This window comes from Notechis scutatus, chromosome 2 (genome assembly GCF_049901735.1).
Source record: "Notechis scutatus isolate UNSWTSFEM ecotype Mainland chromosome 2, rNotScu1.2, whole genome shotgun sequence".
Classification (NCBI taxonomy): domain Eukaryota; kingdom Metazoa; phylum Chordata; class Lepidosauria; order Squamata; family Elapidae; genus Notechis; species Notechis scutatus.
Window position 1 is genome coordinate 227,516,297 of NC_142010.1, and position 27,885 is coordinate 227,544,181.

General features: G+C 37.3%; 1 protein-coding gene and 2 long non-coding RNA genes across 5 annotated transcripts; 1 reads left to right on the forward strand and 2 right to left on the reverse strand.

The window, feature by feature from the left end:
* Positions 1–613: 613 nt before the first annotated feature.
* LOC148132528 (uncharacterized) lies at positions 614–6,359 on the reverse strand. Its single transcript, XR_015748130.1, has 3 exons — positions 6,217–6,359; positions 4,309–4,532; positions 614–2,587 (listed from the first exon to the last, which is right to left on the reverse strand). It is a non-coding gene; the product is annotated as an uncharacterized LOC148132528 (long non-coding RNA).
* A 108-nt stretch (positions 6,360–6,467) lies between these two features.
* ARRDC3 (arrestin domain containing 3) lies at positions 6,468–21,759 on the forward strand. 3 transcript variants are annotated; one of them, XR_015748128.1, is made up of 8 exons: positions 6,468–7,002; positions 11,033–11,114; positions 13,030–13,177; positions 15,208–15,310; positions 15,893–16,149; positions 16,259–16,415; positions 17,892–18,081; positions 19,310–21,759. XR_015748128.1 is itself a non-coding variant. In XM_026672355.2 (8 exons), the coding sequence occupies exons 1-8, from the start codon at positions 6,723–6,725 to the stop codon at positions 19,364–19,366; spliced, it is 1,239 nt and encodes a 412-aa protein (XP_026528140.1). In that variant the 5' UTR covers positions 6,468–6,722; the 3' UTR covers positions 19,367–21,759. The 3 variants fall into 3 exon arrangements, 2 of the variants coding, with proteins under 2 accessions (XP_026528140.1, XP_026528157.1); XM_026672355.2 differs by having other exon boundaries at positions 17,927–18,081; XM_026672372.2 differs by lacking the exon at positions 13,030–13,177 and having other exon boundaries at positions 17,927–18,081.
* Positions 16,717–17,892, reverse strand: LOC148132529 (uncharacterized). The gene is made up of 2 exons (XR_015748129.1): positions 17,475–17,892; positions 16,717–16,819 (listed from the first exon to the last, which is right to left on the reverse strand). It is a non-coding gene; the product is annotated as an uncharacterized LOC148132529 (long non-coding RNA).
* Positions 21,760–27,885: the final 6,126 nt, after the last annotated feature.

The following is a 27,885-nucleotide window of genomic DNA, read 5'->3' on the forward strand; positions in this document are numbered from 1 at the left end:
ATGTCAAACTCGCAGCCTGTGAGCCAGATGTGTCATGCACTGGCCACGCCCAACCCCGGTTTAGCGAAGGGGGGGAAAGTCACGATACGTCACATGACGACATGATGATGCGAGTTTGACATCCCTGATTTAGCATATATTTCCTATAAAAAATAAATGTCCCATGTAGGCAAATTCAACTGTTGCTAACTGCATAGGAATAATCATGCAGTATTCACAACAACAGTACGAAAGTATTTTGCCACTGCCTTTTTTTAGGATATTTTTTTGGACTTTATAGTCCTGATATTATAGTCCTGACTTTATAGTCCTGATATTCTTAAGTTGTCTCCCATCAAAGTACCAAGCAGGATCAAGTCTAATCAGCCAGGTTAGCCAGATGTATCTACCAAACTAAAAGTGTAAATATTTTCTTCGAAGTGAGCACCATGTTTAAGTGCTAAAGAATATTTGGATTATTTAACAACACCAACATATTAATGTGATACTGCTAAGATTTTCAATTTTGCCTTCATCTGTTCGGAAGAACTAAGAACTGCAAGTTGGATTCAAAAGTGACAAAAACAGATTATATTGCTAACATTTGCTAGATAGCAGCAAACACACAAGAGTTCCAGAAATATATTTAATTTTGCTTTATTGATTATAAAGGAATTTGACCCCAAACCACATTAAATGGTAAATAGCTCTTAAAAACATTTGACTATAAAAGAAATTGTATCATGAACAGGAAGCAGCAGAATGAAATGATGAAGTTTGTATTTGCTAAATGTACGTGATTATTTTAGGACTCCTGACCTAGTTTGCTTACGTCTGGTTTGAATGAAGTTATTTACTGGAATTGCCTATAGCTAAGACTTGTGTTATGGGGTGAAGAGCTCTACATATTAAGAGGAAGTGAAATGATAGTGAAATTATTTATATTTGTTGTGATGAGGATAGAAAGTTGTTTTCTTAGAATTTTTTTCTTTTGTATTCTCCAATCTTTTTTTCACCTTTTATTTAATCTAGATTTAGATTTAGCTTGGATCATCTTGTATTGTAGTACTTAAAATTTCAATAAAATATTATTTAAAAAGCAGCAATAACAACCTTGCAAAATAATGCATTTGAATTATGCAGGATAAACATATTAAGAATATTTTGGATAAAAAGAATGAACAATTCCGCATAGGTAGACCTCAGCTCAAGACCATAAGGGACTCTCTTTAGTTATAAGTCGCGAAGGTCATTAAATAAAGTGACATGTTCATCTCATTTAACCCCACCTCTGTTCTCCCTGATGTGGTTCTTAAATGACTATGCAGGCCTTTAAGCAGGGCATGCAGTGACTCAGGGTTAGGGGAGATCCTGAGAAGCCTTGTGCAGGACCAGACCCCACCTGCCCAAGGACTCTTCCAAGATGACCTGCTACTTGGATGACTTGCAAAGACGTTTAGCCAAATTCATACAATATAACACTTCCACTAGCTACTATAAACTGCCTCCAGAACAACTGGAGGGTCCTCTTTGAATTCCAGTTAATAAAACAATCGAGGAAATACATTATTCTTCTATTTCTGTATTTAAGATTCTCTAAGTGTAAGAGGCACCTAGCTGGTCACCATAAAACAGACTGTGAACTGGGTGAGCTTTCAGCCTGATTCAGCTTTAAGGTTGAAAAAAGTCATGTTCATACTTCCTTGCTTTGTAATCTAACTTAAAATATTTGTGTTTTAAAACTTATAAATTCCACCCATTCCATTGATAGAATTTTGTGCATTCTAAATTGAAATGTGCATGTTTTATATTATCCACAAGATGGCACAAAAAGACAAAATATTAGTATATGCACCAGAATTTACAGTCAACTAAAAGAAAACAAGAATGACGTTTTTGACTAATTATATGCACATACTATAACTCACCCTTACATTTTTTTTACACATCTGTCACTGAATTCAATGAAATTTGTTTCCTCATTTGTATAACCAGAATTTCAGATCTGCAGGATGATTTCTGCGTGTTTATTCATAGGCATTCACAAATAGTTATTTTTGAATAAGCTCAATGAATTCAGTGACACTTGATTAGAGTAAACACTCAAATAATCCTTCACTGGAACCAGAACTGTCAGTTTCTTGGCCAATATCAATTTGCATCCCCAGACCTCAGCCACCCTTCCTTTATAATCTTACAAATTACAATGTATGATTTTACAAAACCTGCACTAGACATTTACTTACATATTTAGGGCCTGTAAGTTTTAGTACTATCATTAATTCTTGAGGTTCATAATTCTTGCAGGAAATGACATATGAAAGCAAATAACTTCAATAAATCAAAAATCTTAATTTTAAAATTAATGAACCAATAATTTAACATATGACCCCTTTTTAATAAAGGTCAATACTTCTCCTTGTAGCTAATGGGCCATTGTTAAAAGATATGAACAAAATGTATCTTTTGAGATAATTACTATTAAGACAGCTCCATCCTATCTGAACCCTGTGTAATTTTTTTTAAAAGGATATGCAAAACCACAAAAATGGGCCTGCTTGAGTCCTGGTGACTGACCAGATTGGATCCTGCAGTAAAAATTCAGGTGCTGCAAAGCAATTGAAAGAGAATCAACATCATACTAGAAGGCAAAGTTCTCTATAGAAACATTCATAAGAGGAGGAAGAGAATATTCCATACAGCAATGGAGAAAACCATCTTGGTTTATCTATATTGTCCCTGTGAAAAATAATGTTGATTTGTCCTCTTGGCACTTAAAGCTGAATTTTCATTTAGACAGCAGCTCCCTACACATTCAAACAGCTCAAGAATAGTGAGATAGGGAAACAGACAGATAAATATAAGCCCATATTAAATATAAGTCTTGTGGTACTGACGAAAATTTGGATTTCTTGGAACTAAGCATATGCCAATTATCTATAGTTGCGAATTAGTTTTCTCTGAATTATGAATCGACACATAACTTGCCAAGTCAGAGAATTTATACTGCCTTAACATAACTTCTATTTGACTCCAGTAGTACAGCATAGCAGTGAAATACATTTCCTAAATATTTTCAAACAGGATCTGTAGTTTAGTCTCATTTTTTTCTACTTATCCTAGTAGGATTATAGTCTGGTTCCAGTAAACTGCAAACGCCTCTCCCTATTCCGCAGTACATAACCTTAATCCCAGTAAAACAATACTGCAATAAATTTCAACAAGTATGTTTAAGTTCCAACCTGCAAAACTATTTGCAAATATCCAGAGTAGATACATGTCTTAACTGGACAATGGAAAACAAATGGTGATAAAATGATAAAATAGTTAATGTTCAGTCATAAAAATCGTGACAATGAATAGCAGTTTCTTTTGACAGTGAAAATGAGAAATGTATACATGAAACAATGTTCTTTAGTACATTTAATCATTTTAAACAGGGTCACCAGAACTGGGCTACAAACACCAAGCAGTCACTAGATGGCAGCAAACATACAGAAAATTATATATTTAGTACCATCCCATAGACTTCTGCATTTTTGCAGTCTATATTTGGCAGGCAATTCTATTTGAAAACTATCTTACCTTCCTGGACCATGCAGAGGATAGATTAACTCTGAAAACCCTCCCACCTCTGATTTTATTTCAGTGAGGATTTACTTCAAGTAGATTTGCCTGAGTTTTCATTGTAACAAAACAAACCCAAGTGAATTTGACATTTCTTTTCGGCAGAGAAAAAACTATCAGCTGCATCTAATGTATTCATGTTTTTAAGACGGCAATGGCCACATTGGATGGATTATAAATGTAGGCAGAATGAATCCTGCTACCAATCCCCCAGTCAGAAGGCTTTCTCCAGATTTCCTCTTTAAATTGAATTGTTATATATAACAATTCAAAGTAATAGTAAAGGAATTGTAGCCTTATCAATGTGGGTTAGGGTTATCAGAAGTTGCATATCAATTGCATCTAGAATGGCTAGTCACAATCAAGAAATTAGATGGTTTGGCTTCTGCCTACTTCTGCTTCTACTTTTTTTTTTACTTACCCTTTGCTTTATCCAAAAATGAAACAAAATCCATACTTTAATCACGCTATAAAACTTTCAAGTTCCTCTAACAGTTTGGGTGAAGGATTTGGAAAGGTCGGGGGGGGAAGAATCTATCATGAATTATAACCCACTAGATTAGATAGCTACTGGACTGATTGCAGACTATTTCTAAACCAGGACTGCAACTCACAGAGGGAGGTAGCTATGGCTTATTGAATACTGAAAACATTATTCATCATTGGCCACTCTAGCTGGGGCTACCAAAAAGAGAAACACACCTGGATGATCAGGTTCCTCAGTCCTCTGTCCGTCAATCCTTTAATTTTCTTGCTATTTCCTAAATCATTCATTCAGTCCTTGAAGCATTACAGAGTCCAGGAGACAGCAGCATGCACTGTGGGATGGGAAATGGCCTGCCTCTCACATCCAAAGAGATTTTTGTTGTGCAAGTCACTTGTTCTCAGTGAGCCTATTGTCAGAGTGTCAAAGATCTCCACAAAAACTAAGCTGGATTTTTAATGGGAGAAAAGAAACATTGGAAAGATCACCATTTTATATTTTTAATTCATTTATTTCAACAGGTTAAATCATAGAGTAATCATAGGGAGAAAATGGTTCAGAGACCTTCTGGCATCCATATTTCTTTTTTCCCCCTTTTTTTGGTTATACCCTATACTACCTTCTAAAACAACATAAATAGGCCATTATTTTGACCTAGCTACGTGTTGCCATTCTATTTAATGAATTGATAGTGATGTTATAAAAATGTTAGTTCAAACTCTTTGGGACCATTACACAGATCTGCTAAAATATCTGCGCCAGCATCTCAATCTTGTCTACAGAGAATGGCAAAGAAGCAAGGAAGTTGGGGGTGGGGAAGAGGAAGCAGTTCAACATCAGCCTGAAGCAAGTGTGTCTACAATTATGGACAGTGGCTTCATACTTACACACACACACATGAAAAGAAGTGGGGCTTCAATCACCCAATGGTTATCATCATTATGAAACCAATGACCATCAGGGCAGCTGTCCTTGGCCTTGCATATGTTGCATGGCAGCATTAAAATGCCACCGTGCAGTTCCAAAGCCAACAGAAACCATGTTCAACCCCTACTCTAATTCAGCAATAAAGCAAACTAGAGGTGTATCTGTACTAGAAATTGGGGAAGGAGAAAAGCAGGGGTAGGAGAGCTCTCCTTTGATGCCATTTAGTGGCAACAGATCTATCATCAGGTCTTCAATCCTGGGCAATTACTCCTAGGAATCAAAGAACTGGTTGCACAGAAGCTGTTTTCCCCAGTTTATTTCACCCCCAAATCTGCCAATCAATGACTGGCAGAAGCAGGAAGAAGGGGAAGATGACTGTGTGGATTGAGGATAATGTCATGCATTCATGTTCTAGAAAAAAGTTAAGTTGGACATCTTTCTGCTGGAACAAGGAAGAAGGGTTTATAGATCAAATTGATTTGATTTGCATTTTGGGAATAAACATGATTGTAGCTCTCTCTTCTTTATACTGAAAACTCCCAAACTATCACTGTGTCATAGGTAAAACTCAAAGGTTTTGATTAATGAATCTTTCTTTTCCTAATATTGATTCTCTCTTTGTAAATTCTAGTCCTCTTATTTCCAGTTATTATAAATGGGCTTTGCTCATTGCTCTGTTGGAAATAGGCACAACTAAAAATTGACACAAGAGCTGAAATCATAAGAGAATTTTTCAAATTAGTACAAATTTCCAATGAATAGCACTTCTGGATTTAAAGACCCCTTCCAACAGTGTGGTGTTTTAATGTAAGTTTGAAGCCATACACTAAATAAATACAGATTTGGAAATTAATAGCACCAGTAGAATAAAGTGAACAGTTCCTAGTTTTTATCAGTCTTTTTTTTTACTTTGAAATTCCAACTAAAATTTGAACTAAATGAAGATCTAGCTATGGCTGGTTTATGCCTCCATCTGCTAAACTGATGCATTCTACTACAGTGAATTCTTTCGTTACTTTCCAGTTAATTTTAGTTAAATCGTTACGGGGAGGGGGGGGGAGGGAGACTGCAAATGTTATACTCACTGCATCATGACACAATGTCCCCCAACTATTTCAGAAGATCCTTTAGAAGAGATTTATCCCTTTACGTTCTTCTTTCCCCCATCACCCAGTTTGGCAAACGCTGAGGTTTTTAACACGTACCACCTGTTTGGAGTTCAGACTGCAAACCGTGATTTGATCAATGATTGCTTTCACATTCTAAAGCAAACAGCGATTCTTTCCTCAGCATTATAAAAGGCAAAGCACCTACGCTGTGAATCATCCTCCTTCCACCAAGGAACTAGGCGAACAGTAGCCCTGTTACGCTAAAGGAGCAAAGCGCCACGCATGCGCACTGGGGTTGTTTTCCACAAAGCTTAAAATGAGCTGGCAGCAGTAGACTACTTGTCTTTGTAGAGAGACCACAGAGCTGGCGGGTAGCAGCTGCGAGCAGCATCTAATGCTGGTACTTTTGAAGAAATCCCCGATGAAGTGCTCGTAGAGATCACACTGATCCTGCCTGCAACCTTTTTCGCAGAGCAGAAAAACTGATCAGTGTCAAGTGAAGATCGCATCTTTATATGAGATCTTGACTTTCCTTCCCCTTTTTTTCTTATAGTGTATTTTTATAGACTTTTATTATTAAAAAAAAAACTAGTAACATGGTGCTGGGGAAGGTGAAGAGTTTGACAATAAGCTTTGACTGTCTTAATGACAGCAATGTTCCCGTCTATTCTAGCGGGGATGCAGTCTCAGGAAGGGTGAATTTAGAAGTGACTGGAGAAATTCGAGTCAGATCACTTAAAATCCATGCAAGGGGACATGCGAAAGTACGCTGGACTGAATCTAGAAATGCTGGCTCCAACACTGCCTACACACAGAATTACACTGAAGAAGTAGAATACTTCAATCACAAGGATATCTTAATTGGGCACGAAAGAGGTAAGTCTTATTTTTTAAATTATTATTGAATGTGAAGTTCTGACAACCTTGGGAGACTGTTTAATCCTGAGCGTAATTATTCAAAAGAAGCTTCTTAATGCAAGGGAATTTATCCTCCTGCATCGAACTTCAGAATAGAGCTGTGAAAAACATCAAGGTTAAATTAAGGAAGGAACCCCGAGATCGTTAGTGCAGCTGCAAAGTGCTTCCATAAAGACTTTTTCCACCCAACTCACCCCCCATTTTCTTTTTATAGAGATCCTTTCACTAGAAGATGAAGAGGGCTGTTGGGGTGGTTTTTTTTTTTTAATGAATTGATTTTGGAAGGATATCTTGGAATTTGTTCTTAAGTACCTGATGACCTCCAAAAAATGTGGAGACTGATTTATTAATGCACTTTTGAGAGCTTGCGAGTAGATCAGTGATGTCTTTAGGTTAAGAGAAGTGTTGATAGAGAAAGGGCTCCCTGCGGCTTATTTTGACACTTGCTTTCAGCACCCCACGTGTAGATCCGCGTTCCCTTTTATCCAGAGGCTGGAAAAGTTGGTAAATTTCGCCGTATTCTTCTGTAATGCTTCAGCCGTCGAGGCGTAGGAAAACTATTTGGGGGGGGGGGGACCCCACTCTTAAATGACCCTCATATTGAATTAGTAGGGCATCCTTTCTAAGTTGAGGAGTTCTATGATGTATGAACCTGACAGTGCCGATGCAAAGAAATCTGCAAAGGGAAAGAGGTTAGCAAGGGGAAAATACTTTATCGAAGGGTAAATTAGTCTCCAGATTGTTAATCTATTGTTTGAAATGGTGTCAGTATAAGTATAGGAGAGTCTAACGTTGTTTTTCTGAAGTTTCCACCCTTTGTTAAAAGCGGTTCAATCCTGTTTGGGACCGGTACTGGGGAGAAGGGAGGGGTGGTGCTCCTCACAGCAGATTGGTTAGGCGCGTCAGGTGGTAGCGATGACTTAATTCCTAGCACAAGAAAATGTTAAAAGCAGGTTATGTAATTTTGGCTTGTTCTTTTTATATTTATAGATATATATGCAGAAAATTTGCTGCAGATAGGAGAGAGGTTAGACGATTCATCTTAATTCGGTAGTATGATAGGATGGATGTTTTTTTTGTTTTAATCTGAAAGAAGTTCTATGAAATTGCTTCCAATGCAAGTGATATAAGGAGGGCACTTAGCTGAAAGGTACAGAAAGCAAAAACTTATATTGCGAATCATTTTTGAGAATAAAATACAGCTTTCCTCCAGCGGTTGTGCAAAACGCAAGCCCTTCCATTCATAATGGCAGGCTTAAAAATGCTCCCCAAGTCACTGAACTGCACAAATACGTGTGCAGTGTTCCCGGGATAAGTAAGGTTAGAGCCCAGGGGGAAAAGCAAATTTTCAGTTGCTTTTCAGATGCCCTTGTGATTGCACCTGCTTCTATGGCAATTAAATAAGGGTAGGGTTTCAAATCAGTATTTATTTGTAAGAAACAAAGACTGATGGTGATGTACGCTTCGTAGGGTCGGGACCCTTGACCCAAGCGCGTACTTGTAACCGAGATAACTCGGCTGACTTGTCCTTCTGCGGAGCGGCTCTATTTCTTCCTTCTTCGCCGCATCGCTATCCCGACGGCAAGCGGCTTCGAAGGCTTCATTTCCCCCAACCCAGAGCGGGGGAGTTCCAATGGCTTAGCTGAGAAGGCAGACGGGAAAGAACCCGGCAGCCTAGCATGCTCACCGAAGCCACGCCCAGCGCTCATATACTCATTGGCCCGCAGAGGTTTGTTAGGCTGTTGCTAAGGCAATGCCACTTTTTGATTGGGAGGTGGGGAGCCGATTAAAAAAAGGGGCGGGATTAAGAGGCGAGGTTCCTTGCTCGCGGAGCTTCTGTTACTCCTCAAGTGGAGTTGCGCGTGCTGTCGGAATGTGTGTTCTTGGATGGCTTTGGTGGAGGGCTGTCCTTTGTCCTCGGCCACGCGAGGCTGGCGTTGCTGTGCGCGTGCAATCCGTGCAAGCAATATAATAAACTCTTGGCCCAGCGTAGTAAAAGCCTGGCCCTTACTTGGGAGTTAGTAATAAGTCTTCCTCAGGCGCTACCTCTGCTGGTTGTGACCAGTTTCTGGATAGCACTGGGTGGAGGGCTGCCTAGGTTTCATTCTCTCTCGCCTCCCTACTATGCCGGCAAGATGGGGTTTATTTTGGAGGAAGCGTGCGTGCGTACATAGATGTGCAGCAAGCGCTTGGTGCCACGTCGTTTCAGTTTGGTTGAAAATTGGACCCGACTTGAAAAGGGGACCCCATAGGAAAGGATGTGCATAACCCAAATCGGATTGATTTTGGGGAGGGTTTTTTTTCAAAATTCTTTATAGCAAAGGTCATCTTATTTCACCAAGGAACAAGTTTATTAATACATTTACTGCAGCAACAATAATGAAAAATGCCCTACTTTTTGCTCGGGCATCGATTCCGCCATCCTGAACCCACAATCTGGTATCGTAAACAGCGAGTGCTAGCTGGGCATTAAAGCCTGTCGCTTCCGAAAGATACCCGTAGTTTGCCCTAAGAATTGCCAGTTTTCCTTCCCTGTTGCCTAAAATGGGAAACAGATCGGAAAGTCGATCCTCGTTGCAGAATCGAGTCTCATTCCGTAAGATCGTGACTTTGGAACCAAGTAAATGTAAATGGGGAGGGGAATTGGATTCCCGCATTCTATTTAATAGCCCCAAAGCAAAACAGCAGGCTTGCAAAAAATGAACCTCGGTCCCCCGCATTTGTACTTCTTTACGTTTTTGTGTAATTTACCAGAGGGCAAATAAACTCTTTCCAAATTTGGTCGCGTTTTCACGAAACGGCCAAACCGGTCTTGCCAATCCTTGCCCAAGGACTGGCACCCAGAAGGCGAGGACTCCAGAGCAGTTCCTTCTTCCTTTGCTCCTTTCTCTCGGTCCTTCATGACGCCTGCAGCTAGCAAGCGGGGCGGAGCTGCTGAGCAAGTAGGCTGGCCGAGCGAGCAATGTATACTGTATGCATATGAGCGGCTGGCTGAGGTTCTGCTCGCACCGGTTTAGGCCGGTCCTCTCCTGCTCTAGACTAGTCTGTGATTGACAGCCCAGCAGTTGTTTACCTCAGCCTGGCGGCGGCGGTGGCTGCTACTCCGAAAGCTGAAGGGAAACTGCTGAGTTGGCAGAACGAGAGGGAGGAAAGAGGAAGGGTTTTTTTTTTTTTCCAGTATTATAAATGGGGACAGGGTCAGCGTGAAACAACCGTCAAAAAACACGATTTTAGGCATCAGTATAGTTGCCTTTAAAAAAAAACCGCATGTATAATGAACGGTGATTTTGAAGATGCCTTCAGCTATACCAGTATGAATGAAGTCGTGTGGCTAGTGGTGGTCCAGATTTTCACAGCCCACATCTGTAAGCTTCAATTAGTGCCAAATCCTATATGTATAATTTTTGAGAATGGGAAAGAAGCAGCTTTTCCTAAAGCTGTAGAGGAGAAGACCATTGTCACATTTTATTCACTCCCTGACTGAATAATTCAATTCCAAGACATTAGTAACAGTGCTCTCTGGCTTGTCTTTTTTATGTTAACAGGGAGAAGTTATTTACTGGTCTTGCCAATGCTATTATTTTCTACTAGGACATTTTCTCATCTTTTAGGACTACATTATATAGGTTTGGGCCCTGGCCTGAGGAAAAACTATATCTGAGGACAGGATAGGATCTGGATTTGCAGTGTAATTTCAAGAAAAAAGAAATAACAGCTCGTAAGTGTAGAGCAGAAATTTACCCATCCCTTTATGGTAATGCTAAGGAATTCTAAGACGGAAAGAAGTTCCTTTTTAAAGGAACCTTGGATCTTCTTTCTTTGGTTTGTGAGAATCAAACTGAAAAAAAGATTTTTCAGATATTTATGTACAATTTACCAAGTGTACCACTGTTAATAGCTATTTTCAGAGTCACCAGTGACAAGTATATGGGATGATAGGAGAAAAATGCTTAAAGGTGAATTAGAATATTGATTGTTTTCTTTCTAGATGATGATAATTCTGAAGAAGGCCTCCATATCATTCATTCAGGACGGCATGAATATGCATTCAGCTTTGAGCTTCCACAGACGTAAGTATATGTAATACTCAGCTGTGACTTTTGGGTCACCCTGCAATAAATCTATAAAAAGCAGCTTATAGAAGGAAATGGGATAGAGGAAAAAAAAACCCTTTTCAATGGTCACATGGATTGCACTAAAATATGCTGCAGGGACATTGTCCTAATAAACAAGAGGTTGCTTTGATTCAAAGTGGCAAAATCATGAAAAATCTGGACAACTACTGTCCTGCCTAGTAATGACCTTAAAAACATGGTTCATATTCAGTTATTACATATTTAATTTCAAACAGGATCACTAGGCTTTTAGAGGTTGGTATTGCTGATTGTTTCTATTGAACATACCTGTTAAAAAGATGTAGAACAAAATAGTATGAATGATATGGAAAATTTAAATTTAGCAATGGCTCTCAATTTGTAAAGTAACATATAAGAGGCAAATGGAGGGGGGAAGGACTGTTACATCAAACAAGAAAAAGCCATTATTTCAGATAGATGCATTCTAAACATTCTAAAAACATTTTAAATTAGTGATATACTGCAAAAGAAAAATAGAATGAGAATGTCATGGAAATATACACATTTTTAAAATGGAGTTATTTGACAATTATATATATATATATATATAATTGAAAGCCAGAAGGTGGAAAGAAGGAAAAAAAGACTTCTGTTAAAGAAGTTGTATATTGATATGAGATAGAAAACCTTTTAGCAATATGAGACCTCATTGTCACACATTTTAAAATTATGCAATGGGTCTAGTGACCTGTGTAGAATTTGCAGGCTGCATTTCTTCCTACTGGGTTTTTTCCCAAAGAGGCAGTGTGACAAAATTTAATTACCCCAACTAGAATATTTTACAAACTCTGGAGTTTGATTTAAAGATATAATTATCAGTAGCAAATATATTCAGTGAAACTATCTCAACTAAGACTACTTATGATATTAGAAGTTGTAGAAATATATACTTTTAAACTAAGTGTAAGCATAATTTATTTAATTCATATGTTTTTGAATTAGTATGGAAATAATTGGAAACAGACCATCATTTCATAATATTTGTTTTTAATAAATATGTTTTAAACATAATTATGAACTTAAATGGATGGAATACATTAGTGCATTAATTTGCAGAGAATGCAAATAAATTATTTTGGACTGAGCACATATTTATTTTTAATAAAAACCTGAATATAGAAGATTTTGCAGTTCTCAATAATGATCGTCATAGTAACTTTCATTTAAGAATACTAACTGAAAGGAAGTAAATAAAATAACTTTGTAAACCTGAACTCTGTTCTCTTTTCTGCAATGAAAGGCAGAGATCTGGAATATTAAGAGATGCCATACATTACATGAATTAATATTTTTTGTACACTTTTATACATCATGTCAAAAGCATCTTGAAAAAGTTATTGCCTGGTTTAATTCTCATATATAAATTGAGACCTTTGGAAACTAACTCTGCAAAAGCAATTTATGGACCTGTTTATATTTCATGGTTTCCCTTTTTCTAAATTTAAAAAGTGATCTCTTCTAAAATTAACACATGATCCTCAATATATTCAAGCTGGAGCACATTAAATTCAATTACAGTTCCCAGTCAGCTAAATGGGACTTAGAGTGAAAATGTAAATCCTCCTGCTTAACCAAATTGTATTGGGCAGTTGTATCATTGTAGCATATTTCAGTGCAATTCTAGTACAAATATGGTCATACTTTGTAAGTCTGTTTAGCAATCAGTTTAACTACAGAGATATTTCTCCCAAACAAATTTAACATGAAATCTTAAAAATAAACATTTCATTATATACTATGATGCATTAACAGTACAGTACAACTTACTAATTATTACTTTGACTGTATATTTACGTTAAGCAACAACAGCTAAAGATTTATTTAGTTTTGACCTTTGTGTCCTGAACAGACCACTTGCTACCTCATTTGAAGGCAGACATGGCAGTGTGCGCTATTGGGTGAAAGCAGAATTGCACAGGCCTTGGCTTCTACCAGTAAAATTAAAGAAGGAATTTACAGTCTTTGAACATATAGATATCAACACTCCTTCATTACTGGTAAGAATTGATAGAATTACTAATTCTTTGTTAGTAGCATTTTAAAAAATAACATCACACATGGCCCTTGAATTATACATATATAGATAAAAGTAACAATAATCAAATCTATGGAATGCTTAAAATATATGCAATGTAATATCCAGAATATGGTAGCATATTGAGTAACAATTTTTAAGCTGCTTGTTTTTAACATACTAAACTGTTCCAGTAAAGATTAACTTTTTTTCGATGTGGGACAGTTTTATTTATGAAACAAATTTCACCTTAGAATTTGCAGCTTGGCAAAGCAGTGTTCTTTTTTAACAAATGTACTGCAGTGCATTATTTATCACACTACTGATAATTTACATATCAAGTGGGGAGAAATAATCATAATTCTGTATGTTATCTTAACATACTTATTTTAATGTATCAGGGATTTAAGATTCTTTCAATCTGATCAAAAACCATTATTTTTCTTTAAAAATATTCTAAAATGAAACACAGAGAAAATGTCCATTGAAACAGGGTTCTTTTGCTTTGGATAAAAATCATATTTGGGATGATATAGGGCCTTGTCTAAAACCAAACACAATCAGCAGGAATATTTCTGTGGATTGTGTAAGTTTGAGATAAAGCCCGTTTCATACATAATTTGAAAAAAAAATAGTACTTTGGAGCCACCCAACCATTATTAGATGATGCTACTAGTTTTGATGGATTTAGAGCAGGAATTACAAAAACCTTAAATTAATGGTGTTAAAGAATATGGACCATTTGGAGTACTCTTCATATGATAAATGCTTAAATGAGACCAATTTCAATTATGATTTAAATATTTCAGGACAAGTCTGTGATTATAAGAAGTAAGTCCCATTGAAATTTAGCTTTAATAAATATATCTGTAATTTGGAGCTAAAGATTCACTAAAAATTTAATTGACAATTCAATTTAAGATCAGTTAAACTAGTTTGTGATCCTAAACTTAATTGTTCAAAATATAAATCGAAGAGATGTACTTCCATCATGTAACAGTATGGTCCAAATGTTATTAGTCCAAAATCAAGTTCCACTTGCTCAGTAAGTTTTTACTTGACTGGTAATGCAAACATTTCTGTGTAAGAAGCCTTTAGTGGAATTTATTCTCAGATGGCACAGCATCACAGACTGATTTAGTACTGTGGAACTTCTGGGTAGATACGAATAGAATCTGGCACTGTTTAAAATAAAGTCCTTTAGCTGAACCCCACTACCATACTGATTTGGGATTTTCAATGACCCTATTCTAAACCTACGTACTTGGAAACAGATCTTATTGAAGTCAGTGAAGTTTGCACCGAAATAAATATAATTAGGATCATGCTGCAACTGGTCTATATCTGAATTCTTAGGCCAGATACTTTCAATAAGACAGGAGGCTTCAGTATTCCAGTCAGACTATTAATTTATGAAGTTTACTTCTATCTATATAGAATGACTGGTTCTATAGGATCCATCTGGGGATAACATGTTGAGCAAGGGTTGTTTTTTTCAGTGCTAGTATGCAGACTGCAAAAACTTGAGATACTGAAAACTAGAATTTCAATTCTAATAATTGAATTTCAGTACGTTAAAGAATTGAAAAACTACTAATTGAGTATTTTTCTGACTTAGTTCCATGGTAGAATTAATAGGTGATAAAATTCATTTTACTTATATAGATATTTTGTATGTTAGCTTATTCATAAAAGAAAAAAGCCATAGAAGTGTTAAGATACTTCTAGACAATGATTTTGTTTGTTTGTTGTTGTGTTAATAATATAATAGCCAGGCAGACAACAGGTCTGTCCATCTCGTGCTGTTAGCTGCTGATTGGGGTCCACTGATAGAATCAACAACCCAAATTTCAGTGGAACCAAACCCTGATGATAGGTTATTGATTTTTTCTTTTCTTTTGGGTATCTGAATTTACATTATCTAACAGGAAATTTACTATGTCAAAATCACCCTTCAAATCACTTCATTTACACGAAGCTAAAAATGTAATTACTGTTTTGTTTTTCTTTCAGTCACCCCAAGCAGGCACAAAAGAAAAGACTCTCTGTTGCTGGTTTTGTACCTCAGGCCCAATATCCTTAAGTGCCAAAATTGAAAGGAAGGGCTATACCCCAGGTATGTAACATGAGTTCTAAGGAAATAGGGTTTATGATTTTTTTTCATTTAATTAATTTAAATCAATGATTGGTTTTTTTCTGGGATAAATAAAATGCAGTGGCCTACTAATGGGTGATTTGCATGTTAACATCAAATGTTATGATTATCCGATTATAAAAATACATATGACAGTTTTTTTAGTAATTAAAATACAAAATTTGCATGGACACATGTAATGTTGGCTTGATATTATTCACATTAAAATTATTGAGTTGTCTTGGACTCCAGTCAAACTGAGTTCCTGGTGACTTAATGAAAATGTCCATATTTTTTCTTAGATACAATATAGAAATATTTGCCCATTATCTCCTGGAGAATTTTTTTCAATTTCCCAGCCTGTAGCCCTAGGATTTTCAGAGGGTATAGATGTACCAGATGGTTAGTGTTTGGGTCAGTCTACATTAATTGGGTGGTTGCCATTGTTGTGGCTTCTTGTATTTCCTTAATTATTGAAAATAGTATAATCAATGTGTAGTAATGCTTACATTTTAAAAGATTCGTGATTTCCATCTGATGTGCTTATTCTTGATTTCATTCAAGGTGAACCAATTCAGATCTTTGCAGAGATTGAAAACTGCTCATCTCGAATGGTGGTGCCAAAGGCTGCCATTTATCAAACACAGGCATTCTATGCTAAAGGAAAAATGAAGGAAGTAAAACAACTGGTTGCCAACTTGCGTGGGGAATCTTTGTCATCAGGGAAGACAGAAACCTGGAATGGCAAGCAGTTAAAAATTCCACCTGTGTCCCCATCCATTCTTGATTGTAGCATAATCCGTGTAGAATATTCTCTAATGGTAAGAACTTAATTTAATCTTTTAATATTTAACATAGAATACAATATATAGAGAGTAGATGACAGGTTTTCATTGAGCTTTGAATAATTTCTTGTTATTTCTTTTCAAGGTATATGTGGATATTCCAGGTGCAATGGACTTGTTTCTTAATTTACCACTTGTCATTGGTACTATTCCTTTACACTCATTTGGCAGCCGAACATCAAGTGTGAGCAGCCAGTGTAGCATGAATATGAATTGGCTTGGTCTGCATGAAAGACCAGAAGGTAATTTAACCATATATTCTGTATTTGTGATTTTCTATAGGTCTGTTATTCTAGTAGTATTGTAGTTAATACTGCCCTAAATAATAATGTTGCATAAACAGTATAGAAATAGATTTTTTCATTAGGTAATCCCAAAATATTATTCCAGATGATCGAAAACCCAGACTTTTTTGGGTGTGGAGGGACAGGGTAGAACAGGGTCCCAGATCTGTTAAGTTATAACTATATAAAACATTTACAAAATTTCAGTGGCATTGCAGCATTGATTTTTGTCATGAATACCACTAAAACTGGTCACACCTGGTATAACTTGATTTTATTGCTTTTTCTTACCTAATGCTGATTTGACAAAGGCTCAGGACTTGTGGCAAGTGGTTTGTTGATTTAGATCAGTGGCCCCCAACCTTTTTTGAACCAGGGACCGGTTTTACGATTATTTATTCTTCCACGGACCGGTACCTTCTACTACTAGTCCCTAAAGCAGCGCGGAGCTGCTTTAGCCGGGCTTCTCTCCCTTCTCAGTCTCTCTCACCTTCCTCAGTGACCTGTCGCCCTTCTTTCCAGCCTTGGGCAAAAAAAAAAAAAAGACTTGGCACAGCCGGCTAGAAAGCACGCCCGAATTCCTCGCAGCTTCCCGCCTCTGCCTGCGAGGAAGTGGGCGGCGGGGGGGCGAGGGGTGCAAGCATGGGCCGGGAAGCGTGACTGGTCAGGGAATGACCTTCCCCGGGAAAGTCGGAGGCGCCGCCGCAGCTGCTGCTGCTTCTTTGCGCTCTGGCGACGGACGGCGTGGCGCTCCTTCAGCGCCTGTGCTCAATCTGTTCCTCCGGGTCGTGGTGCAACAGCAACAGCTTTATCTGCGCGTGTGCGTGGTTGACGGGGGAGAAGGAGAAGGAGAGGAAAAGGGAGACTAGCGCTGGGCATACCGTAGCGCTCTTTTCTCCCTCTCTCCCCCTCGCGGTGCCCAAGCTTTGCGGCCCGGTAAAAAATGGTCCACGGACCGGTACCAGTCCGGGGACCAGTGGTTGGAGACCCCTGATTTAGATTACTGTTTTTGCAAACCAGCCAGTTATGGTTTAATCCAGGAATGTCAAACTTGCATCATCAGGTCGTCGTCATGTGACATATCAGGACTTCTTTCCCCTCCGCTAAATCGGGCAGGGGCAGGGCCAGCAGAGGACGCATCCAGTCCTCAGGCCATGAGTTTGACACCCCTGGTTTAATCAGTAAGCTGTGGTAATAAGCAACAAGGGTTTTGGCAATGTGGGAACTCACCAAATCTGTAGCTAGTTTCTTCTTAGCCCTCTAAATTATAAATGGTTGTACCATTATAAAACATGATTTTTTAAAATTATAACCTAATTATTACTTACCAAAACTACCAGGTAACAGTTGAAATTGTTGTTGTCTCTGCCTTGTACAAATCATATAAACAAAGTTTAATATTCCTGTCATGTTATATGTTCTGACATGCATAAGAACATAGTTCGAACTGCGTGTAATTTTCCCTTCAGCACCTCCTAGCTATGCAGAAGTGGTCACTGAGGAGCAAAGACAGTCCAGTCTAGCACCCGTAACTGCTTGCGATGACTTTGAAAGAGCACTTCAAGGACCATTATTTGCCTACATCCAAGAGTTTCGATTCCTGCCTCCTCCACTTTATTCTGAGGTGAGATAACAAGTAGTTAAGGCTCCAGGATTCTATTTTTAAATATGTTGTATTATCTCTAATTCTTAAATATGTCCCACTACAATGAACTAATGCATATTACATATTAAATGATTACATAATGTCTACATATTAGGTGGTTTTATGTTATCTATTCCAAATAGTTCTTGCAGAGTTATATAAAATTGGTTCCCCTTCCTAGATTTATCCCTATCTTCTATCTGATATTGCAACTTTTATTAAATTAGAACAGGATTTAAATCAATTGAGATTATTTCTAAAATTGTGTACTTAACAAGAGACTTTGTATTTAATCATTGTATAATATACAACAAGTACGTATATACTAATAAAATACCAAGCCCCATTTAATTTTACTACAACTTCTGGTCTGGTTTGGAAGATGACCTATTATGAAAAAAATCAAAGCAAATAAATGGTTCATGCTTGCTTTTAAACTCTTTTACTGTAATTGAATGTAAAATGCTGTTTTAAATACTATGTATGCTAGTTACTTAAGAATTAGCATTTTTCATGTCTCATTTATTGAAGAAGCCAAATTGACAGTTGGACAGTACATTTACTATACCATGCTAGTTGTTTTTACTGAAGGAGTTGACCAACTTAGGATTTGGTCCTAAAATGATTTGGACCTTTTTTTTTTGCAACTGTCAGAAGAAAAAGAGTTGGGTAATATTTTATTATTCAAAATGATCCTACTATACACATATTTTCTATCCATTTTGGATTTTTTTTTTCCTAACAGAAGATCCTACTGTATTGTTTATTGGAAAAAATGGTTTTGTCTTTTTGCTTTAAAAATATGCATTATTTCATTTAATTTCATTCCAAGATATATCATTGCCATTGTCTATAAAAGAATGGAATTCAGTATTACTTGAAGATCTTTAGAAAAGTTATGATTACATTAGGATACTTAATATTAGACACAAAGCATTGAAATTTGCTATTCTCTTTCACCCAACTGTTTCCCTGCTTGTTCTATACAATGCAAAATGTTTTGTGTGTTCTAAAATACTTATAAGTTAAAAATAAAAATAAAAACTCTGAATATTTTGAAATAATTAAGGATTGCTGAGAATCAGGAAGCATGTAAATTTAAATCATCATCATCATCCAATCTCAACATCTGTGCAACCAACCATAATAAGTATTATAGTTTCTTGTTTTTAAAGATGTCTCCTTTTTTTGTTCCTCTTTCACTTAGATTGATCCAAATCCAGATCAGAGCTCAGATGACAGGCCATCCTGCCCCTCTCGCTGAAAGAATGTCTCCCAAAAACGTTGAGATGGGTCTGAATCATATTTTAACTGTGTTCAGGATAAAGATGTCCTATAGAAACAGGCTTTGAAAGGAAGTTGTTGCCTAAAAGAAACGGAGAAATAATGAAACATCCTGTGATTATGCTTTTGAAGTATACAGCAAACATCATAGGACTGCTCCACATGCTTGAAGACCTGGGCTTTCTCTTTCTGTTCTATACTGGCACATACTAAGAGCAGCCTTAATAGCCTACACATGTGTCAAAATACTTACCATGTTGCAAGAGGGATAACATTCTCCTTTTATTTGAAAATTTGCACATGCTCAATGCTTTTGTTGTGCAGTTCAGTGTCACTACAGCTTTTTCTCATTTATGTTGGACTGTTAACCTCTTCTAACTTGTTTGTGGTCTGCACAACAAGGAGCAAAAGAAAGCTTTGAAAACTTTGATACAGATGCACTGACTTTTTTATTTAGATAAACAATATAGGTTGGACTTTTTCTGCATATGCACATGCTCAAAATTTTCCCAATAAGACTGATCCATGCATCACCTCTTCAGCTTGGATCCTCTTGTGGATTTATTACAAACATCAAATGCCTTCAATCAATCCTTGCTGTATGTTTCACAGCCTACTATAGTAGACAAGCAACAGATTTGAGGGGCGAAAGTAACAAAAGAAAACAATAGGATTTTTTGTCAGGAGTGTGTATCTTAATTCCTTTATAAGCATTTGTTGCCTTTCTACTATTACTGCAAAGAAGAATTTTGTTACAGACTGCCTAAAATCACTTAATCTCAGGTGAACTCATCACTTGCCAAAATGTTGAAATGCTACTTGTGTTTATGTTGCACTGTTAAGATCTTTTTCCCTCTTTTGTTTTTGTTACTTTGTTTTCTTTCAAAAGGGGGACTTGGAAAAGGGACATACATATATTAAGACATCCTCATTTCTTATTATCTAGCCAAAACATGAAACATAATTAAGAGTTTGCCCAAATTCCTAGAAGACCCAGCTAGGCAATAGCACCAAACATCAGCAAGAGTTGAGGAGGAAAGTTGTACATGATTCATCAAATTACTCACATAGGGGTTTCTTAGCTAGGTGGTATGGGTAAGGAAAGTGAATTTATTTTTATATATAGTTAGCCCATGACCAGAAACTTGTAAAAAATTTATATTGAAACTAGTAAGATTAGGGAGCAGTTTGTCTTTTAAGATATTTTAGAACCTCTTTTCTGGGGACTGCTATTTCAAATACATTCTCTACTAAAAAATGAAAGTGACTCAGTAAAGTAGTTGATATAATTAGCAGGTTTGCTTTGCTTAATTTGGGGATGGATAACACATTACAAGGAATTGACTAGGAAGTGATTGGGGTGGAATCTCAGCACAAATGCTAAAATATTTAATTTTTAAAAAGTCACAGCTATCACCTGGAAAACTCAACTCATTTTTTTACCAAAACAACTATTGTAATTTTCAAGTGGCAAGAATTGAGTTCATGTATTGCTGATCAAGTATTGATTTTATCAATACGTAGGCTTTGGATTGGTGCAGCTCATCCCAAAGCCTGTCTTGAGGATCAGAGCAAGTAGGATAGGCTTGTCCACAAGTGGCCTTTAAGAAAACATGGACAACAATTCATGTTTGCATATTAACAGGGTGAAAAATGAACAGTATAAAATGAATCGCGTTTTAAGTGATTCTTTTAAATGAGTTTGACCTTTAGTAAGCAAACTTCTTACGATGAAATAATAAGAAAATTGAGTGATGGATCTTTAAAAAAATATATTAATTTTTTTGTGAATGTCCCTCTTCCATAGAAGATTAAAGTATACTTTAACAGGATAAAGGCATAAAAGGGCATTTGGTGGGCTTTTTGTTGTTTTTTGTTTTAATCAAAGAGGGAACAATTGTTATGCATAGCATTACATTTATCACAGTATGATAGAAGGTTCTATATTGAAGCAGGATTGACCAATATTGTAATAATTGGCATTTCAATGTACCACTATTATGATGAGATTAAAATTTGCAAACACTAATTTTTTCACAAAATATTACATGTGCGGCATTACTATTATCTCTGACTTCAGAAATATTGGTCATTGTCTGGATATTGTATAATATTGGATTTTGAGCTGTAGTCCAGTATTCAAAATAACAAAAAGAGGGGATGTCCAAAATGTTAAACAAAGTGCAATATTTAATGTTTGCTTTATAGATTATATTCAGTGGCTGTTTGTACTTTATTTTCTTTCTTTTTTTCTGTTTTTAGTTTGGTGCTGAATATGTCTCTGTAGATTCTGTTCAAGAAAACAAATTGTGGAAAACAATTTAATTTTTCCTATTGCTCTTCCTTGTGGATAATAAACTTTTTTTATATAAAGCACATTTGACTGTTTTCATCAGAAAAAATAAAAGGCACTTTCTCTTGAAATTATATGCTGCAGTTGTAATACTCGCAGCAAAGAAATCACAGAGTTTGAACCTTCTACTCATCTTGGATGTAGTAGACTGGTCAATACATAAACCTGACATTCTTTAAAATCCTCACTGGGCTTTTAAAGAATGTCAGGTTTATGCACACATTTATTTTATTTTACCAAGTTTCTCAGTACATATTAGTTTACATAATAAGAGTAATGGTCTAGCTCAGCAGTCCCTAATCTTTCTGGCACGAGAGACCAGTTTCATGGAAGACAATTTTTCCACAGGCCGGGGAGGGGGAATGGTTTTGTTTGCAACCTAGCTCCTGCACATGCGCAGATGAAGCTTCACTTACTTTATCCGCCACTTGGGCAGCCCAGTTCCTAACAGGCCACGGACCTGTCCATAGCCAGGGGTTGGAGACCCCTCGTCTAGCTCATGAATATCTTAACATAAACCTCTTAATACCTGTGTAATTCCCATCATCCATTAGCTGTGGAGCACTGAATTGAAAAGGTCTTATGTTGCCAGTTTGGACTTAATGGGAGTTTGAAAAGAATATGAATGCATACTGGCCTTGCAATGTTATTTATGTTTGGTTTTCTGCATCACTATGAGGATGGAAAATAAATAATCTGATGCAACTAGCTCACATCAAAGTAGTTTATTTGAACAGTTTAATATGTATAGCCATTGCATATATGAGCGAGAAATATAGGGGACATAAGAAACTTGTACTTTAAAAAATTACTACCGTGTTTCTCATATAATAAGGCCGGGTCTTTTTTTTTTTTTTTTTTTGAGCCCCCCAAAAATGGCTAGGCCGTCTTTTCAGGGGTGACTTAATTCTTCCCCCTTGCATCTTCGGGCAGGTGGGCGGCGACGGCTTGGATGTTGACCTCGGCGTTGGTGGGGCACTTTGTATCAGGGTCAACGCAGGCAACACCATATCCAGGTGTGCAACAAAAGTACTTCCTAACAGCAAGCCCCCCCCCCCATTTCACATGTTTTAATATAGGCCTTAATTTGGGGGGAGGGGCTTAATTTCATTTCATGCCTATAAAACATGCTGGGACTTCCTATTGGGGGAGGCCGTATTGTTGGAGAAACAGGGTAGTAGTAAAATAAGAGCAAAACTACATATGTAGTAAAAATGGTCCCACAAATATTTGAAAAAAAAGACCTCAGTATGAGCAATCCAAAATAAGTATAGTTTGAAAAACAATGTAAAAGAATGTTAAGAAGCAGAAGGTACTGAAAACAGCATGGTCTCTAGTAGGTACTGAAGGTACTGAAAACAGCATGGTTTTTACTAGTAATTTTTTAAAGTACAAAAGTTAGCTAAAGGCTTGAAACAAATCCCTTAGTATTCTGGAAGCAGCTGTATCTGGCTGACATAATGTACCCTAAATATTTTATTGCAAGTTCCAGTTGCACTTCAGATTTATGATTCTTAGAAACTCTAAAAGTTGATAACTAAAAATTGATAGTACTATTGCATGGTCATGCAAAATTTCTTTATAAATGTGGCAGTTGATAAACTACTGATTTATATAAAATTCAGAAATGACTGAGCATTAAATTAAAATTGGGGTTGTATATGCAGCTTATATAAAACACTGAGCACTGTTATAAACAAAAATGATCTTTCTGTCGTTAAGATTTTAAAACATTTCATTTGGAATGATCTCTAGTTTAAACTGACCCCTATATTAAAACTGAAATGAGCATTGTTCAATGTAATATAAAATATAGTTGTATAAGATTAAAATGCGCTATTAGATTATTCATATGCTTTAGTGAATTGTATGGAAGTATTTTCATTATTAGCCAGATATAATTATGCTATAGAGAATTTGATTACAAATTCCAGGGTAATTTCATTGCTTTTTAGGATTCTTTATAATTAATTTTCAGAGTTTAACAACATTAACAGTGAGTAGAAAAGAGAACCACCTCTTCTTCCCTTCCTCTTTTCTATGCAATAAGTAACAGGCAGATAATATTATAAAGTCATGAATTGCCTAATAGGTCACATGTCAAGAAAGCAGTTTTTGTACAGTGTAACCTAATTCTAAATAATTCTAAAGTAATTCACTGTATGTAGGGCTGGGAACACAGACAACTACATTAGTAGAATGGTGGGGATTGTGACTTTGTACTGGTGCATTAAAATAAACACAGGAGTTTGATATCCGAGAAATCAAGTGGAGCTGATTGAAGAGCATACATCAGTGAAGTGATTGATTAATTTAAAAAAAAAAATGCATTAGTGCAAATCCATCTCACTAAGTTTTGCATGCTATTAGCATCCCCCATAAATTCCCTCGATATCTATCCTTCATATAGCACTACTGCTTCCACTGAAAAAGAGGACCAAACATCTCACACAGAACATGTAATACAAATGCTATGCTAAAGATATGTACTAGCCAGGTACCAATATAATCTGATAGGACCTAATTCAAGTGCCATTGGAATGTAATGTTTTTCCATGAGGGAGATTATTAGAGCCATTTTACACAAATAAGAAACCTGTTTGTTTTCTTGTGTGGCTGATAATAGTGAATGTGCATAACCTGATTTTAGAAGTCTGAATTTTTTGACCCCCCATCTCCCCACCCCAAGGTTATTTTCAGAACCTTGGTTTGACATTACCAATAGTGGCAGGAAGAGCCAAATAATTGTACATTATTTGTGTTCTATTGTGGAGAAATGGATGAATGGATAGTTGGATCAAGGAACAAAGAGAAGAAAGAGAAAATAGTCTCTTTTATTCTTTTTTAAGAGAAAGAGAAACTTTGATTACATGATCTCACAAAGCCCAACTTTTGCATTTTCTAATATACTGACAATTTCACTATCCTTAATTATCAAAACCGTAGCAAAACTTACAAGTGAAACATATTTTTTTCCCAGGAAGTTAAAAAGAAAACTAAACTTCACTTCTCAGATGTAGCCATTTTGTTTCAGGTGTGCTTTTAAAATCTCAGGCTCCTAGCATTACAAAAAAAAAACCTTAATATCTTCTTGAGCAAAGCAAACACAGCTATATACTCACCAAAGGTTGCATTAAATCTTGTCTATTCATTTAAGATTCATTTAAGATTCATTTAAGAATCTCCAAGATGGCGACCAAGGCAGCTGCATAGTCACGCCGCTGGGAGCCCGTAGGAGAGAAAAGCACCAGTATCTACAGGAATATAAGTTACAAAAGTAACAAAAATACATAGATGCAGGAATAGAAGTAACAAAGTAACAAAATTCACAGATTAGGTCCTCGGGATCTACAAGTAGCAGCATAAGGACTCGGACAAAGGCAGCCAGCCGATCTGGAATAAGAAGATCCTGCCAGGGTCCAGTAATCCCGTTCTGAGCAGCTTTCCTTTGTCGGGTAAGGAGATCGAGAGATCTGCTGGAAAACTTGCTGGAAAACTTGATGGAGACGACGGGCAGCGAGAGAAGGAAAAAGACGGAGGAGACGCCGCTGCCGCTGCTGCCGCTTCGCTCCGGCCCCCGCTTAAGCTGCCGTCTCCGACTCTTGTGACCGCCGCTTTCCTTGTCGGGTAAGGAGATCGAGCGATCTGCTGAAAAACTTGAGGGAGACGACGGCCAGCGAGGGAAGAAAAAGACGGAGGAGACGCCGCTGCCGCTGCTGCCGCTTCGCTCCGGCCCCCACTAAAGCTGCCGTCTCCGACTCTTGTGTTCGCCGCTGAAACTCGCCGAAAGCTCCCGGGGACTGGAGAGAGAAGGAAGAAAATCCAAGAAGCGCCGGCCGGGAGGATCGCTGGGTGAGAGCGCTCCAACTTTCTCTCCCAATTCGGTCTCCTGTTGTGGGTCGCTCCGGAGAGGTTTCCTTCTGGTTCTAAGTCCCCGTGTGAATCCAGAGAAAGGACGATTCGTGCAGCCACGTTCTCCATCCCTTGAAAAAATTGAAGAGCTCCGAGGACGGTAATCCCTTCCTCACGATCTAAAAGCCCTTAAATAAGAGTGGAGGGGTACGCCATTTTAACTAGGACGAGCCCCGCAGACAAAGAAGACTCCTAATACTACCTCATCACCTCAAAACTTACAACTTTTCTACCTCATCACCTATATCAACGATTAGATAATCAATTTCTATAAAATATCTTATTAATGGTTTAATTGATTTATTGTTTTTTAATTGATTAGTGTGATTAGAGTGTTTAGTACAAATAGTATGATTACTGACTAGTTTAAAAGACCAAAATTCATGTAATTTAATTGAATAGTAAAATCTTTGATTTAGTGGATTTAAACGAACAGTGTGAGTAATGATTAGTGTAAATAATTGACTAGTGATTAGAGTAATTAATTGATCAGGCTGATTGTTGCTTAGGAATATTATCTGACTTGAGAGATTACTACAATAGATTGTTTGATATTGTTTGATGTAATATTGACTATATAGATTACCCTAAATTGTTCATTTAATTAATTCAATCAACTTACTATTTTACCAATATTACCATGCGAAAAAGAAAATCCTACCTCAGACCACAACTCAATGAGAAGACAATCCCCACCAATGAACTACAAGACTCCTGCATAAATGAACTTCAAGACTCCTGCACATGCCTTAAATGCTGCAAAAATCTAAAGGATAATAAATACTCCATCAAATGTTCTCTGTGTAAAAAATACACTCACCATGACTGCTTGGGATTACCTGAGCAAATGATTCGATACCTAGAATCATCCAATGAGTTTCCATATTTCTGCAAATTATGCATATCCAAACTAGATCTGTCTAAAAGAGATGATACCGCCGAAACCATCAAAACATCCCCTAACATTGAAACCATTGAAACATCCTCAACCATCGAAACCATTAAAACATCCCTCAACACCATATTAGCATCCCTGGACGCCGTAAAAGAAAGAATAACCAACCTTGAAAAAAAAAAAGACACAACACAAAAACCTGAACATCTAATAGCCACAAACCACATCTCCACCCAACAACCACAATCCAATCCAAAACCCAATCCACAAATAAACACAACCCAGACAAATATTGATATCCCAATCCTCATCAGAGAAGCTGTTGAGCGTGAACGGAAACGTCCAAACGCCATCTTATTTGGACTAGAAGACAGCATTGCCAATGATGACATCACAACTGTCCGAAACATCATCAGAGATTACCAAGCATCAACCATCTCCGGTGATGAAATACTTGACATTTCCCGCATTGACCGAGAGCTCAAAAATAGAGACGGCTCTGTGGCCCCACGCTTGTGCAGGATCATTTGCAAAACGAATCAAGCAAACGTAAACTAATTTACACTATAAACTCACTCGCCAAAACCAACACCAACCACAAAAACCTCCGTTGCCGCCTGACTTAACCATACAGCAACGTGCCCGCTCCCGTGCACTCCGCATCGAACTCAAAACCCGTCTAGACAATGGAGAGAAGGACCTGTACATTGACTACCATGCTGACTGTATCAAAAGTAAGACACGTAACCCAATACCCAACTTTTACCCTCAACCACTACCCTACCTCAACCACCTACCACCACCCACCATCACCCAAAACTACCCACCACCCACCATCACCCAAGACTAGGCACGCACGCCCCAACTACCTCAATCCCAACTGCTGCCGGACTTAAATGCAAACTACTCAATGCAAGAAGCCTCGTGAATAAAATACCTGAATATCTCATCCTCTTAAATATGGCTAACTTCGACATTATATTTGTCTGTGAAACATGGCTCAATGCATCTCTCCCGACTCCATTACCACAGTAAGAGACTATCATGTTTACCGATCAGATCGTGAAAATCGTCGAGGAGGTGGTGTTGCTATATTCTATAAAAATCCTTACATCTAAAAATATCCAAGTTACCCAGGAGCTTGCCCTTCCTGAAACCATCATCTGTGAACTATCCTTAAATATCACAATTCGATTCTTACTATGTTACAGAGCACCTGATTATGACATCGAACATGTAAACAAGCTAAATACACTACTAACATGGGCTACATCCTGCCCATACCCTTTTATCTTTCTTGGAGATTTCAATCTACCTCATATCGACTGGACCCTAAATA